This window comes from Temnothorax nylanderi, unplaced genomic scaffold, assembly GCF_030848795.1.
Source record: "Temnothorax nylanderi isolate EJ_2023f unplaced genomic scaffold, tnyl_v1.0 TNYL_tig0126_pilon, whole genome shotgun sequence".
In the NCBI taxonomy this organism is placed as follows: domain Eukaryota; kingdom Metazoa; phylum Arthropoda; class Insecta; order Hymenoptera; family Formicidae; genus Temnothorax; species Temnothorax nylanderi.
This window is the reverse complement of record NW_027249188.1, coordinates 176,487-192,761: the sequence shown is the minus strand read 5'-3', so window position 1 is coordinate 192,761 and position 16,275 is coordinate 176,487. Positions and strand designations below refer to the sequence as shown.

Sequence of the window (16,275 nt, the reverse complement as noted above, 5' to 3'; positions counted from 1 at the left end):
ATTCATAATCAGATCTTCCCTAAGAGCAAAAAGTCGACTTTAAGTCGACTTGAAGTCGACTTCTACCGAAACTGACTTGGCAGAGAAGTCGACATTTTTAAGGACGAAAGTCGACTTGAAGTCGGCGAATGTCGCAAAAACCACCGACTTAAAGTCGACTTCCCGTCATGATGAAAAGTCGACTTCCCGTCATGACGAAAGTCGACTTCCCGCCAACTTTTAAAGTCGATAAAATAAATCGCCGCGTACGTCTGGAGGTCGATTGTGTATCTTGAAACGAGGTAAAAATAACAAAAGTTAACAGATTTTATTAGATTTTGATAAATAAAATCGTAGATACGCTAATGAATTTTCTCACTTTTGTAATTTTTACCTCATTATTTCAAGATACACAATCGACCCCTTGCTGGAGGGCTAAAACTGATGCATTTCGATTTTTTTTCATATATAAAATAATTTAATTATCTAAAAAACTGTATAATTACAATCCTAATGTTTTATTCTTAATTACAAAGGCGGCCATATCTGTGCCACTTCTGCGTGCGCGGATTCCGGCAGCCACTTCTGGTAAGCTGACAATAACAGAACTAAAATTAAAACATTCCAGCGTTAATCGCGAAACAATATGCAAAATTAGCTATATAAATATATATCATATTATTATCATAATGTTGTAAATATATAATAATAATATATATATATATATATATTATTATAAATATATAATATCCACAGACTTTTATACTAGACCACTAACATCTATGGACGCACTGCCGAAAAGCTGATGCAAGTGCAAGGTGCAAGTGTTAGTGAAGGGTGCGGCCATATTGAATTAACAATAAGTCACTATCGGGTGTTCAGTTGCTCATGATGTGCGTTTATCTGCATTCGTTATTACAGTACATAACAAAGCAGGCGAATGTTTTTGTGTTAAATATTGGTACATGTTATCAATAAGTTTGTAAGTCATGCCTTCGACGTGTAGCGTACTTGGATGCCGAAATCGAACCACTACTCCTGTAGTATTAAACCCTTTCTTTTGGACATTCTGTATATGCCAGACTATTGTATAGAAATCTTGTATAAAACCACTTGTATAGAATAGTAGTATAGCATATCTTGACTAAAATCAACATGGCGGCAAGCATCACGGGCGAGATGTCTGTCAGCGGTCTAGTATTGTATAGAAGTCTATGATAATATCTAAATATTATTTTATAAATTAAAATCTCACATTTTTTATCCGAACCCCAGATTTCTAGCAGTTTGTGTTTGGATACGACTCCCTGCGACTGCAGCGTTTGTACTATTGCTTGAGTGCGTGGTATCAACCTGAAAAAATCGTATTGAATTGATGTAATCTATTCGATGAATCAACGTGAAATCGAAAGGAGATAGAATAACGATTTACCTGGCCCATGACTTGGTGATGCTCCCAGGTGTCGTCAGCAGCGACGGGACAAATCGTTTCAGCTTAGGGCACACTTGACCCTCCAAGAAGAAATACGCTAACCACTTGACACCGTCCACGGATGCTCTATATCCGATGGTAGTGCCCATTCGGCCTTTCCGAATGTACCAGACACGCGGCAAATGATCTTCCCGGTTCATTGATTATATCTATAAATATCTTTATAAATAAGTAGGAAAAACATTATAAAGCAACAATTGTGATAAAAATACCTTGACGGTGGATCAACCAATGGTTCACTAAGATGGCATAGCATGGGCGAATTTCGGCAATCATTCGGGTTCTATCACCGTGACACCTCGCATGTACAGTGCCCGTCAATGATTCCTTTCCAGTCCGCGCCCGCGTTACCAACTGGAAGCCTGGAAAGGAATCATTGACGGGCACTGTACATCTTATTCGTTTCGTACACCTCTTTATAAACCACCTATTCCTGACTGATTTTCCGTAGAACGCACGAAGAATGCATGAACACAGGTTCCTTCATTTCTGGTGTTCTGAAAGATGATACAGAATGGAGAGGTCGCATTCAATAGGTCTTAATTATCGATGATAATTAATAACACACCATACCTAACCTGTAAGCATGTTTCCACTTGGCCTTATCCTGATCCTCTTTTACCTCGTCGAGCAAAACCTTTCTCGCGACTTGATCCGCCATACCTGCAAGAACTATCTGGCGTCTTATCGTGTCCTGTCTCGCGGCACGTATTCCTCGCACTCGCGTAAACTCTGGTCCACTCATCTGGTCCTCCAGCCTCCTCGAGATTCGCCGCCATATTGATGATGCATGACGCGCCGCTTGACTGTTTTCCGTCTTTTTATAAGTCGACTATTTAGAAGTCGACTTTTAGTCGACTATTTAGAAGTCGACTTTTAGTCGACTTTCCGCCATTTTTAGAAGTCGACTATTTAGAAGTCGACTTTTAGTCGACTTTCCGCCATTTTTAGAAGTCGACTAGAAGTCGACTTATAAAAGTCGACTTGCCGTCGACTTTCCGTCAACTGTGCTCTTAGGGAGCTGTTTACGCGAAGGAATTATCGTAAGTTACTACAGAAGTAAAGCACGCGTAAACGTAGTATGTGTCTATTGCCTGTGTCACTGTTTATTCTGCATTTATACATGATTTCTTATTTCTATTCCCTGTTCCTATTGCCTGTTGCCTGGCATTGTGCAAGGGGCTTTACGCTCGAGCGTCGTTCTATCTTTATTATTACTTACAGAAAGTTGAACAAGAACAGAGCACGCTCTTTGTGTTATTTCTAGATCCTAATCGCGGATCTAGAATGGATCAAGATAAAAAGTCACAGAAAAATTTAAAAATAAAACCATGCACTCTTTAAGGTGCGATTTCACGATGACGCTCGACGCTGGATTCGAGCGTCAAACAGTGCCAAAAAGCTAAACTGTGTTTAGCTTTGACACTCGACGCTCGAATTCAGCCAATCCAGTGGTTAGGTTATATTTCGCGTCCCTCTGAATCTATCACGTGACCAGATTTGACGCTCGAATCCAGCGTCGAGCGTCATCGTGAAATCGCACCTGGTGCCTTTTCACGTTGACGCTCGATCGACTCGACGCTCATCTTCAGTGAGCAAAAATCTTTAGAAATAATATTTTTTATTTATATATATATTCGTAAAATATTATTACTTGAAGATATTACTTGAAAATAATTAATATTTTACGTATTTTGTTAAGTATTTCGCATGTATATATAACTCAAAAGAGAGAGAGGATAGACAGAGCAGAGTATAATAAAGAAGAGTCAAATTAATAACTTAGCAAACTTTCTTATCGACCTCTCGTAAGCAACACTATCGATATAGGGAGCTTTCCAGCAAGCGACACAAGTCGACACAGGTATCGTTTTGTCTTTGTTACTCATTGCCAAAAAAGAAAGATAGAACGACGTTTGTGTCGGCTTGTGTCACTTGCTGGAAAGCTCCCATAGTCTCGACGCCAATGTCGCCCTTGTCGTTTCATCGCGACGATCGCGCGTCTCTGCGTAGCGCATGCGCGCTTTTATTTCGAGTACCCGCGGCGACGACCGCACCCCAACTTCACTTTCACTCGAGAGCTCGACCAGTGAGCACATATAGCTGCGCAGATGCGCTTCCTTTCGAGAACATTCCTTTACCGTTAAAAAGTATCGTTACGCTGCATCGACAATCAAGTCGATTCCATCCTCAAGGAGAGGATTAGAGTAGCCTGATTCTTGTTAAGAATCAGCTCAACGATACTGCCATTGCGTTGGAAAGTACGCAATACTCATATTCGAGAAGATTCCATTAGGAATCATGCACAATCGACAGAGGCCAGTCTAAAGTCCGAGATATTTATATTCTCGAATCCTTCATAAGGATTTGTGCACAATCAACAGCAACCAGTCTAGGGTGCGTTCCGATTCCCCACCTGGGTGCTGAAAATCTATAGTGCACGTGACATATACTATAGGATTTTTAGCACTCGGGTGGGAATCCAAACGTAGCCCTAAGGTAAATCACGAGATGTTTATTTCGACCAAGAAATAAAAGTCACTATTCGAGTTCGGCAGTTAACTAATGTCCTGCCCAACTATTCCTTTTGATTGCAGAGACAATTAACACGAGGCACTTATAGTGCGTGAGATACACTCAATTCATTATGCGCATAACTCTGAGTCAATTAATGTTCTGTTTATCGTCCATGGACAGTCTACACTCAATTCTAGTTGCGTTAAGTAAACTTAGTAATTATTAATCCGCGCGAACTGAAAGCATGCTTACAATTCTTATTCAGTTAATTTCTTTCCTTTTGCGTTAACCTTCAATCGAATAATTCATGCCTAAGCAATTATGAAGGTGTAAAAATGCGTAGTGTCTAAATTCCATTGCGAATTCGATACCTGATTTCTTGTTCACCTTATCGTTTATGATTAACATCAGAGAGTTCTTGTTTTATATAAGCGCAAATTCCATACATAACTAAGTGTTATAAGACCATCTGAATTATTACAATTATATTTCTAAGCCTAAGATTAAGTTACTACTGCTTGCGTTACTTTAATTCCTGTGAATAATGGTAGCTTCTTTTCTATTCCTTTTAAGAATAACAATGAAGTGAATCATTGTATTCAGATATATTATTTCAATCATTATATATATGTAGAATAGTTTTACTTACAATCTGTCCTAATCAGATATACATTTCAATTCATTTCTAAGTTATACGTTAAACCTACCTTTAGTTCTTCTATACTCGTATTAAAAAACGAGAAAGCTAATCCATTGTTCACGCTGAATGTATGCGAATATTGTAAGCTCAATTTCCAGATATTTGAGATATATTATTTTAATAACTATATGCACTATTGTTTTGTGATACATGCTCTGTTTTTACTATGTAATACTAAGTTCCATATTATCATTTGATGTTTTAATTTATGCTGCATATATGCGCAATTGATTATGTGACACGACATTACACAATACAAAATTATATTCAAATTCTATCAAACCTAAATCGATGCACAGTTCTTTTCATTCTTCTGAGTTATGAGATCCTACTTAGTTTCTATACATATTTCGAAGCCTATTTTTTATTGTACTGAGACGATCAACGACGATTCAGCGTCAACGCTGGATGTTGAATAAATTCAACTTTATTTCTTGACGCTATAGCGTCAAAACGAAACCACGTGACCCTAGAAATAATATTTTTTACTTATTTATATTATATAAATAAATTTATGTATATATATAAATAAAATATATTATATTTGAAGATTTTTGCTCGCTGAAAATGAGCGTCGAGCGTCAACGTGAAATGGCACCTTTTTAAAGTCCAATTCGTGATTAACATTTTTTTCATCCATTTTCAAGATAAAAAATTTATTTTCCATAGGTTTAATTGAAATGCGATCGCTATAAAGAAAATCGAGCAATCGTAACGCAATAAATGATTGATCATGCAATAATTAATGTGCAACTTACTAGGCGACGGCTGTTGGTAGAATAGTGATGGTCTAAAGGTGCGATTTCACGATGACGCTCGACGCTGGATTCGAGCGTCAAATCTGGTCACGTGATAGATTCAGAGGGACGCGAAATATAACCTAACCACTGGATTGGCTGAAATGAGCGTCGAGTGTCAAAGTTAAACACAGTTTAGCTTTTTGACGCTCGAATCCAGCGTCGAGCGTCATCGTGAAATCGCACCTTAATGCTAAGACTCCATAGACGCGGAAACGCCGTGCGGCAGAGTGCGTTGACTAATCAGAAGGCTGCCGCAAGTCGCCTCCGGCAAAATCAAAATTTGTTGATTGGTCAACGCACTCTGCCGCACGGCGTTGCCGCGTCTATGGAGTCTTAGCATAACGATATTGCCTGCGAATCTAGGTGTGGAAGCATGCATGATGGAAGAATACCTCCATCATGGAAGCATGTAATGGGTATACGGGAGGTGGAAGTGAGCATGGAAATGGCCATGGAGGTGAGCATAGATGTGGGCATGGAAATGGCCATGGAGGTGGGCATAGATGTAGGCATGGAGGTGGGAGTGGAGGTGGGAATGTATGGTACCAGGTACTCCCATGATAGAACATGGGACTATAATTGTGTATTAGGTGTTTGTTCATATCATGTCCACGTGGTCCATGTTTTTTGTCCATGTGGCCCTTATTTTTTTTTGTCATATCCATTGATTTAATTTAGGTGACACAGGGGAATATCACATGAACAGAGTAAATAATTATGATCTCGTGGTATTAATGCGATGATCGTTCAGCACGGTCGCACGGCGGATTTAATCATTGCGCGATAGAAAACGCGAGATATTAGTTGCTTTCCATTTATATCAAAACTCAGATAATTCTCACTTGTGATGTCATTCTGTCTTTATTATTCATTAATTGCCAAAAAGGATAGAACGACGTCACAAGTGAGAATTATCTGAGTTTTGATGTAAATGAAAAGCACCTATTAGAAGGGGATCTGTTGGTCAGAGATCCCTTATTTTCACACCGGCGCCGATATACACGCGACGATACACACGCGACGATCAGTAGGACACGACTGCCGATCCTTGACAAACAATATCGTTAACGAATTAATTTCGAACATTACACAAGTTTTGCACACATGTTTCGAATGGGCGCGAGTTGTTATGGGTTTATTTAAACGCGCCTGAAACTTGTCAGTAGTGCGATTCTGTAACTCGTTATGCGTCGTTATGTGCTCATAACGACAGTTGCGCAGCTTTTTTCCCATATAGTATACCTGCGCAACGACAACATAACAATACCGACACTGTCGTTAAGAGTTACAGAATAGGGGTACAGTAGTGCGATTCTGTAACTCGTTATGAGGTATCGACTATCGTTGCGCAGATATTTTATATGGTAAAAAAGCTGCGCAATTGTCGTTATAGCTCATAACGACGGCATAACGAGTTACAGAATTGCACTACAGGTGTGGTTGACAATTGGCAATAGGTCAACACGATTATTTTGACCTCCTCGAGCAGCAATTTTACCCGATTGGAGAGAGATCTTGAATGAATATATATGACTGTCCCGTTCAATAACTGGACCGTTCAATAAAATAATGATAAAGAAACAAGCAATTAGGTGTATTATAATCTAGCCTAAGGGTGGACAGTTTAGATTTTAGTCTAGATCTTAGATGAGGCGTATAATCTAAATTTAATTAGTTTAAATATATTGCGTCTATAATTAATTATGTTATTTAATAGTTGCAATGTGATACGTATTTAATAGATATTAATTACGTTATTATTTTCATAATTTTTACAATTTTCGAATCGATAGATGTTTAAAATCTATATGTATAAGTAATGCAAAAGTCCACTATTTACTGATCCTAGCGCTTTTCGCATTGATAGCATGCCACTAAATTGTAACAATCATAACAAATTAAAGAGAATTATTATTATTTAGTTAAGTCACAATTGTTTTTATTTTCATAAGCGTTCAGATTAGTATAACATAGAATCGTGAAAAATAGACAGTTTTTATGGATTTCGTATATAATATCGATTTGACATATCTATTCTCAAGAATTTGAAGGAACTTTATTACTAAGAGCAAGATGAACCGTTGTATATGGCTCGAAAATGAGATTAAGCTTGAAATCTGCGCATCGTATCATAATAATCAATTCTATTAAATTAATCAGAGCGTCATCGTAATTGCATCAGAGATTTATCCGTAATTCTATAAATTTGAAGTTATCAGCATTTATTATCTTATTTATCTATACTCCTTGCGTAATACGCGTTTCGATCGTCATCGTTAGTTATTATAATAATGCAACATTGTGTTCATTTCTACTTAAAGCGTACGATTGTGACATCGTCTTAACTTACAATATAGATATACGATGCGATAATAGCCTAGGCTTAAGGCGCACGCGTTACAAACGTAAAATAAAATATATATATTAAAAAACTAGGATATTACAATGCAATATTCGTTGTGACCGCGATAAGCTGTGCGGAAATCGTTCTATAGCAGTGCAAAATATGTATATAAAAAGTCGCATTTGTTCGAATTTAGAGACAAATATATAAATATATAAAAAATAAGTAGGAATGATTAGAAATAAGAGGAAAGTGAACTCCGATATATCTGTAGGGAATGTTCACAGCGCATTTCATCTGACGACGGCGTAGTTTGGAGTCGGCACATTCACCGTTCCCCAGAAGAGGATGAGCTTCGTGGGATCGTGCCTGATGAAAAACATGAAAGGTCGATTGGCAAGCAGCTTCTTCTGATTGCCATCTCGACGCAAAAGCACCGCGGTCGTCGCCGCGGCTTCCGTCCCCTTCTCCGTCACATCCATCTCCACTTTGTGCAACACTTCGGTAGCGTACAGGCCGGGATTCACGAGACTCGCGCTGTTTCGCAGATTATCCAGACCGTAAAAAGGTAACTGTTGAGTCTGCATGAACTTCAAGAAGTTCTGGTCTATGGGTCGGCTCTGTCGTTTGCTTCTGCTATTCCTTTCGGCATTTCGGAAACGATACTTATTCTCCTCTAAGCTCACGTATTTCGTACTCGCATCGTCAACCTTTGGCGCGACTTTCTCAAGCTCATCTTTCTCCATGACGTACGCCACACGCGATGACTTCGTTTCGTTGCGTTGCTTTCCATTCCGAGTGTCGCGACGCGTTCTACCTATCGTGCGAATGTTGAAGCCCGTGTCCCACTGCTCCACGCTGACTCCGCGTCTCTTATCGTCGTATGTAAAGTAATTCCTCTTTGCGCCGTTAACCACGCCTTGATTATTGTTATTCCCGAACCGTGAGAAAATTAAATATTCGTCGGTCTTGGTATTTGGCAATTGAGCGGGAGGAATTTGCCGTGGTATTTGCGATGACGCTTGTAGAATCGATGAAGGCAATGCTTGTGGAATCGACGTAGGCAATGCTTGCGGAATCGACGAAGGCAATGCTTGAGGAATCGACGTAGGGAATGCTTGAGGAATCGACGTAGGGAATGCTTGTGGAATCGGCGCAGCCTGTGCTTGCGGAATCGCCGAAGGCAATGCTTGAGGAATCGACGTAGGGAATGCTTGAGGAATCGACATAGGGAATACTTGTGGAATCGGCGCAGCCTGTGCTTGCGGAATCGGCGCAGCCTGTGCTTGTGGAATCGGCGCAGCTTGTGCTTGCGGCACCGGCACAATTGCTGCTTGTGGTGCTTGTGATGTTTGACCGAACCCGTTCGACAAGAGGCTTAAATCCGCAGTCTTCGGATCGAATAATGAGTATAGGCCTAGATTATGAAGCGCGTCGTTCAAATTCAATGTGCTCGAGAGTTTCATACGGGGAAGGCCGACGATGCAAGTCTCGTTTTTCGTATTGCTTATTAGATACTCAATAGTCTCAGCCGTCAGTTGGTCCTGGAAGTTCTTCAATTCGGCGGCACCTTCAGCTTTCGGCAGAAGCACGTACATGGATGTCTTGGAATTAAAAAAAAGTCCTCGTGAATTATATTATTTAAAAGAGACAATTCTCGCCGAGACAAAACATTTAAATTTATTAACGCGTAGATAATAATATAAAGAGATATTAAAGGAAACAGCTCAAGTTTGTAAAATTTTGAAAGGTAAATTTTAACTTTATCTCACTATTAAATTAAAGAGTAACGATATAATTAATATTTTCAAACATTTACCTCTAAGCCTTTGTAAGGTAAAGCTATTATTTTAACACCCAACGATTTGTCCTCGTAAAAGGGAAAATTACCGCCGTTATACATCATATCTACCTCGACCGTGTCATTCGGTTCGATAAAAAATGGTCTCCTGCAACGAAAAAAATTTTATAATCACCAAGAGAATAAAAACGGGATCGTTTTTTTACACTATGCATCAGTTGAAATAAATAGCAAAATCACGTACCTCCGTGTCGCGGTTGCCATGAAATGTTGATTCCATTCTCCTTTGAAGTAAAGCGCGGATAAAAGAATCACGGTGGTCAACGAATCCGGATTTTCGCTCAATATACTACTAATTTTATCCATTGTTCGTTGTTTCACCCAAGCGTTTATTGTGTCTCGCGCTTCCCTGCTTTTTGTTCGAAAATCTAAATTTATCACCTCGCTACTGTACGCATTTTCGCTGATCGCGCGAAATTCGGGTCGAATCGGATATCCTTGCTAGAATAGGAATTAAAAATACGTCAAGTCTATTAAAAGGAAGTTCTTTATTTGAAATTGAAATAAAGAAAAATATTTAATTTATTTGTATTCCTAAAGTTTAATCCGCTTTCATCATCAATAACTTATTATATGTGATACTTAAAGATTTTGTTATTTCGATATGTTATCTCGTGAAAATCTTTGTTACAAACTTAAATAACGGATTTAGCCTTGATAATTCATTAGGCTGCAAATTATTCACCAAAATATATAACATAAATAATAAAAATATTGAATATATATAAATATACCTGAACGAATATACCACTGGCGGAACTCACGCGCGGCATATTGCTACCTTCAACCCTGTAATTCATGATGGCCAGAAGCTGACCGAACATCTGATGAACGATCTCCGAGTGTTGGGATATATCGACACCGGTCTCTAAACCGAGTATTCGGGCAACCTCGTCGAATGTCTTGCCGGCGGAACCCAACAGGACTAATGACAAGGCGACGGATACGCTGAGCGGAGAAAAGATCACGTTTTCCCGATGTGTCACCGATGTGCCTGAGGTTTTGTAAATCGCTCTATCCAAATCCAGAGAAAACTTTGTGATTCCTCTGGATATAATATTGTTCACCTAAAATTGACAATTTTAATGATGCAGAGTGGATATATATACGTTTTCTTGATTCATTAATATTTTTAGAAGACTTTAAATAAAAGCTTAAAAAAATACGAGAGGTTTAATAATCATCATTCATCATGATTACGCGTGCAAATAACAGAATAATCATTCACATGATTGCTCCAAGTTTGCTCCGGCATGGGTTGCAGGCTGGCTGTCAAGTCTGTTGAGTACGAGGGTACGCGAGTGGTCATAGGGTAAAATTGTCCTTCTGCTGGCCTCGCGGCGCCTAACTGCGAAACAGGTCCTCCATTGAGTTGTTGATCGATTTGACTATTGTTGGCCGCTTGCAACGCGGGATAATTAGCAGGTAGCGGTGCCGAGGCACGACCCTGGTCAGCCGTTATCAAATCGTATTGATCCGGGTAAACGATCTGACCACTAGCCAACGCCAGAACACCAAACAACAACCACGCTCGAATCATATTTTTGAGTATCTGCAAAAAATATTTGTTACGTTACGATTTTTGAAGAAGAATAATGTAAGATGTATCTGATGATGATATCAGAGAAATTTGTTTAAAGATATTTAAACTCTTTTCTATTACTTTCTGTTCCGCCTTTCTCTCATTTTTAGTGATTCAAATAGATTGCAATAATCTCGTGGCCAGCTGGCTTATAGGGATCATCTATAGGGGTACCTATCTATGGTAGGTGGGCATTCGTTTCTTCGAAAAAGTGATTGCAGTTACTGGTTCGTGACCATGAATATACAGATTCCGCATTCATTGCAAACGGTGAACAGCAGAATCTCGTAAACATAGGTAATAATAACGTCTAATGACATGTGCTTCATATAATTACTTGTTGTATCCATACATAAACGAACATCATTCCGAGAAACATGCAATTTCACTTACAGGTGCGATAACAATAATGGATTTCGCATTTCGCACTATTTCGCACTGACGTTGATATATTAATATATCACCGAGAGTATATATTTGATACATTTGTGCCGATAATAATCAAGGTACGAATAATATGCAAAAATGCTTTGCACCATTGTATATATAAAATACGTTTCCAAGCGACATAACATATTAATTCGGAATAACGTAATCAATTGTGCCAGGCGCATCTGACTAATTATGAAGATAAATAGGACTATATAATGAGATAAACAGTCAGGAAACAATTTGATAAAAATATCTACAAGCAGGAAATATGCGCAAAATGGAAATTTGCATTGAATGCATAATCAGACTGATAAGCGCGAATCTCCGTTAATTAATTTATTTTATATGATATATCTTTAATTTAATTAATTATTTATATTTAGACTAGTAAGATACTAATTTTACTTCCACGCTCTCATAATTAATATTTTTTTAAACGTAATTTTAAATATTTTTCTGGATGTAGAATATATTTAGGAATCGATGAAATATTTAATATTTGAATATTAAAAGCTTGTTGAGACAGAAGAGAAAGATTAGTTCTTTTTAAGGAAGAATGAGCAACATCAAGTTTGTCCATCATAAAGTCCAATAGAAAATTCGATAAATTACATCCTGTATAATTTATGAGACATAATCTTGAATCCCTACCGTGCAACCGCAAGAAAATTACTATCTAATTTTATTCAGTGTCCATTACGCTAATAGTCCAACAATAATTCATCCAATGTTCAACGTAGAATTATTTACTCTAGAATTATCACCTCTAGTACTTCTAATTGCTCAGAAACAGCTACAGACATGTAACATCAATTGCGTTGTGTATATTCAATTTTTGTCAAAAACTTGCTTTATTTAATTCGCTCCAGTTATTATACCTACGTGGAATATTATCAATATATAAAAAAAAAAAGAAATCCAAAAGAAGAAAATCCAAAAGTGTCATTTAGAATAAATGCAAAATAATGAAAAAAAATTAAATAATAAATATTTTTTCGCATCTAAGAAAATCTTCTTTAACACATTTTAATTCATTTTTTTTACAATATAAGTTATATTTTACTCTCCTTTAGTATTTCATTTAACTAAAATGCTTTTGTGCCTAGAATCTGTAATGAATCAATGTCAACCATGAATGAATTTATATATAATACTTCTATTGTGCTGACACTGAGGCAACTCTTGCAGACGTACTTATGCCAGGAATAACAGTGTCTTTGAGCACGTCGAACAATACCTGCTTGCATGTCACCTGAAAGAGACGCGAAACATCATATATAATGCTGTTGGAAATTCCCAAGGGAGTGGCGGACACGTTTCATTATAGATTAGGATTTAGTCGCATATAAACAGGATACTTCAATATCCTTTGAGAGGCTACTTCCTCAAGATGTCTTCTGGATATTCCCCGACAGAGAATAAATGATTTTCAAACTCATATGTATTATGTACTATATACTAACACCTTTCTGCTTACTTCGATGCGAATACTATGTATCTGAAACTCGAATGATCAGTTTCAGAATATCTTGTTTAAGGAGTTTCGCAAAATCACTGTCTAATCTTTAGGTACTTACTCGTGAATATATTTTCATCGGTTTCAAAACGATTTTATCTAACAAACATATCTGTCACACTAAAATGTGAGTTTTGAGTTATAAACAATTACAAATAAGCTTATAAATCAAGAAAAATATATAAATATACAAAATAAAGTCTTAATTATTCTTCATATAATTTCAAATAGAATCCAAGATTTTTTCATTCAATTTTACTCAATTTTAAAAGTATCAAATATCGATGACAAGTTTTAAGTAAGATAATCTTTCGAAGAAAAATTTTAAAGCAAAAGGAAGAGAATAGATTTGAGTATATATTGTATAATAAGATAAGAAAAATCAACTTCCATGTGATGTCCCGTGCAATGCATTTCCTATCGGATACTATGCTGACGCATTTCATTTACATCGAACAGAGTGACGCTTCTGATAGCTGGAATTCCCGCTTTAAAGTCAAACAACGTAAATTATTTTTACAATCACGATCGATTGAGCCAGTTTTTTACTTATCTATCAGTGGTGCGTGTTAACGTCTAAATATATTTCCTATCATGCGAAGATATACATTGTCCGATGACATTTGACATATCTCCGTGCTCTGGAGCATCGTCGATCACTTTATTAATTTCACGTTGTACTAATTCGAATTTAAGAATCATAGAGCCAAGCAAAAAGAAAAAAATTGGTAATATAATTTCTAATTGAATTTATTTTAATAAAAAATTTGTGAAAATAAATTTCACCAAAATTACACTGATTTCAATTTTTATTACAAGGGTGAGAAATTCATCTTATTTCACGAATTAAATTTCTGTCAACTTCTTTTGCATTTATGTTTTATAGAAATATTAGAATTTTTCATTAATAATTATTACATAATTAATCTGAATATTTATAATTACATCATTAATATCCATTCATATATTAACATAAAATAAAGGAAACTACTGCGATATAAATAATACTGATCTAAGCCACTTTTCTGATCAAATATGTAACATATTTTTTTTATTCAGTTGCTCTACTTTTATTTTATATTATATTTATAATCTTTAGCTTGAAGCTATCAATGTTATTCAAGAAAAAAACGCCCACTCATATACCAAAAGCTGCTTCTAGAGAGGCTTTGATTTTATCCTGAAGGTCACATGTGAAAGTAAGATCATCATGAATAGCTTATCACGTGTTGCTTTTTCGTATTTTCTCTGATTTATATGATACTACACTAGATAATATATCGTATGAAGTAACACTCCATATTTCACTCTTGAATGAAATACTTCTCAGCAATTGTATTAATGTATTAATTATGAAATTCAGTAATAGAAAAAACAATAATAATTACCTCAGTAATCACGAAATCTCTGCGTAAAAAGTTAATGTGTTTACTAATTAATGGTAAAATTTATAATTGACAAACAGGAAATGATGACTAAATCAATTAGTTTTAAAAAGAACAGTAATTGAAAATCGTTGGTCTTTACAAAAAACTTACAATATTAATTATTGCAATTTATAAAAATATTCCGTTATATCATTTTATTGCTACGTCTATATCAGCAATTGAAGATTACTTTAGAAGTATAAGTATTAAAGGCTCAGACGATTAACAAATCAATTAAGAAAATAATGAGCATAGAGCCGCAACACGATGTTAGCGTTGATATGTATAATTATATATGTATTTGTATTAAAATAAGTTACAAACGTTTCGGTCTGTTACAAGACCATTTTCAGTGTACAAATTAGTCAAAATAGTTAAAATAATTAAGAAATATTACGCATGGTTACAGTTAAAATTAGAAATTACGCAAAAACCGCTGTGTTGTAAAGTTGTAACCATGCGTAATATTTTTTAATTATTTTAACTGTTTGACTAATTTGTATTTGTACACTGAAGATGGTCTTGTAACAGACCGAAATGTTTGTAGTTTATTTTAATACAAATATATAATTATCAACGCTAACACCGTGTTGCGGTTCTATACTTTAGAAGGGACATTAGTTTAGTGCCCTTATTTTTTCACAAGACATATATAAATAACAATTATATACAATAACAATGTATATCGCTTTGATGTTCTACACTATCACTTTTATATTAGCTATTAAAGTTTTCCCTGCATACAAACGTGCCGGCGTAAAAAGGCAGCGTAAGAATCGATTCATTTACGATATTTCTTGTTAATAAATTTTTTTTTAAGACTATCGAAATTTGAATAAGTGACAATTAACACCAACCTGAGAGGAAGCGCAACGAAACAGTATTCGTGAAGTCTTCGAAGTTCAGTACAATCGTGTCGATCGATTTATCGTTTCTCGACGCTACGGAGTCTCTTGATATACAGGTCAAGTTCAGTCTCACTTAGTCACCTTGTAGAATTGCGCGATTCCGGCTTGACGGCGATTCTCTGCTTGACGGACGCGAATGTGTGTTTGGAAACTGGTTCTTCGGAAGTGGTGCTCTCCAGGCCGCCAAGCAGATCAGATCAGACCGTGTTCCACTCACCGCGCAGAACACGCGGATACTAACGGGGTATAGGTTCGCCGATCTCTTTTATCGCCACCCGGACTGACGACGACGACGGCGATGACAACGGCAATGAGCGGGGAGAGACGTTAAGAACGGCATGTATATATACATACACCACACATATTACTGAACGCGGACGCTGACATTGACTCACCGCTCGCGCTTTACGTCGAAGCGTGCATGGCTTGCGCGATGCTTTTCTTCTCTCATTGTCAGCGCACCTGCTTGGTAGCGCGCTGGAACCGGAGGAGAGGCGATAAACTATCTGTCTTAACAAAAATATACATATTAGAATAAGAACGATATTGTACCCTATGACTGTTAAGCGATTTAATAACATTCGTACTCGTTCTGTATAATATTAGTCGATCTACTTTGAGCTTATGCAGGCACCCTGGTGAAGACGCAATGGGGGTATCGGAGGTATGACCATTTATCATCGGGAGATTGCGTATGCTTGATGAGAAACCAGTTTT

General features: G+C 36.9%; 2 protein-coding genes and 2 long non-coding RNA genes across 7 annotated transcripts; 1 reads left to right on the top strand and 3 right to left on the bottom strand.

Moving 5' to 3' along the window:
• Positions 1–434: 434 nt before the first annotated feature.
• Positions 435–2,482, bottom strand: LOC139776735 (probable ATP-dependent RNA helicase DHX37). 4 transcript variants are annotated; one of them, XM_071713636.1, is made up of 5 exons: positions 2,045–2,482; positions 1,684–1,968; positions 1,412–1,620; positions 1,235–1,332; positions 435–572 (listed from the first exon to the last, which is right to left on the bottom strand). In XM_071713636.1, exons 3-5 carry the CDS (start codon positions 1,609–1,611, stop codon positions 508–510), a joined length of 363 nt encoding a protein of 120 aa, XP_071569737.1. In that variant the 5' UTR covers positions 1,612–1,620; positions 1,684–1,968; positions 2,045–2,482; the 3' UTR covers positions 435–507. The 4 variants fall into 4 exon arrangements, with proteins under 4 accessions (XP_071569737.1, XP_071569735.1, XP_071569734.1 ...); XM_071713634.1 differs by having other exon boundaries at positions 435–587; positions 2,040–2,473; XM_071713633.1 differs by having other exon boundaries at positions 435–587; positions 2,045–2,473.
• LOC139776736 (uncharacterized) lies at positions 481–1,228 on the top strand. The gene is made up of 2 exons (XR_011719161.1): positions 481–567; positions 736–1,228. It is a non-coding gene; the product is annotated as an uncharacterized lncRNA (long non-coding RNA).
• Positions 2,483–4,844: 2,362 nt separating the features above from the next.
• Positions 4,845–5,644, bottom strand: LOC139776737 (uncharacterized). The gene is made up of 2 exons (XR_011719162.1): positions 5,447–5,644; positions 4,845–5,157 (listed from the first exon to the last, which is right to left on the bottom strand). It is a non-coding gene; the product is annotated as an uncharacterized lncRNA (long non-coding RNA).
• Positions 5,645–7,222: 1,578 nt separating this feature from the next.
• Positions 7,223–15,881, bottom strand: LOC139776739 (uncharacterized). Its single transcript, XM_071713638.1, has 6 exons — positions 15,508–15,881; positions 10,922–11,245; positions 10,428–10,760; positions 9,878–10,134; positions 9,652–9,781; positions 7,223–9,436 (listed from the first exon to the last, which is right to left on the bottom strand). Exons 2-6 carry the CDS (start codon positions 11,231–11,233, stop codon positions 8,126–8,128), a joined length of 2,343 nt encoding a protein of 780 aa, XP_071569739.1. The 5' UTR covers positions 11,234–11,245; positions 15,508–15,881; the 3' UTR covers positions 7,223–8,125.
• Between the last annotated feature and the right edge of the window lie 394 nt (positions 15,882–16,275).

What these genes read in the sequence shown, in the direction of transcription:
- LOC139776739 (XM_071713638.1), bottom strand. Translation starts at nt 11,233, where the DNA reads ATGATTCGAGCGTGGTTGTTGTTTGGTGTTCTGGCGTTGGCTAGTGGT. An exon ending in AGCAAACTTGGAGCAATCAT is followed by an intron (nt 10,761 to 10,921) that starts GTGAATGATTAT and finishes TGTCAATTTTAG; the next exon opens with GTGAACAATATTATATCCAG. An exon ending in ATGGCAACCGCGACACGGAG is followed by an intron (nt 9,782 to 9,877) that starts GTACGTGATTTT and finishes TTTTCGTTGCAG; the next exon opens with GAGACCATTTTTTATCGAAC.
- LOC139776735 (XM_071713634.1), bottom strand. Translation starts at nt 1,611, where the DNA reads ATGAACCGGGAAGATCATTTGCCGCGTGTCTGGTACATTCGGAAAGGC. An exon ending in ATCACCAAGTCATGGGCCAG is followed by an intron (nt 1,333 to 1,411) that starts GTAAATCGTTAT and finishes CGATTTTTTCAG; the next exon opens with GTTGATACCACGCACTCAAG. An exon ending in CTGGGGTTCGGATAAAAAAT is followed by an intron (nt 588 to 1,234) that starts GTGAGATTTTAA and finishes TTTTAATTTTAG; the next exon opens with TTCTGTTATTGTCAGCTTAC.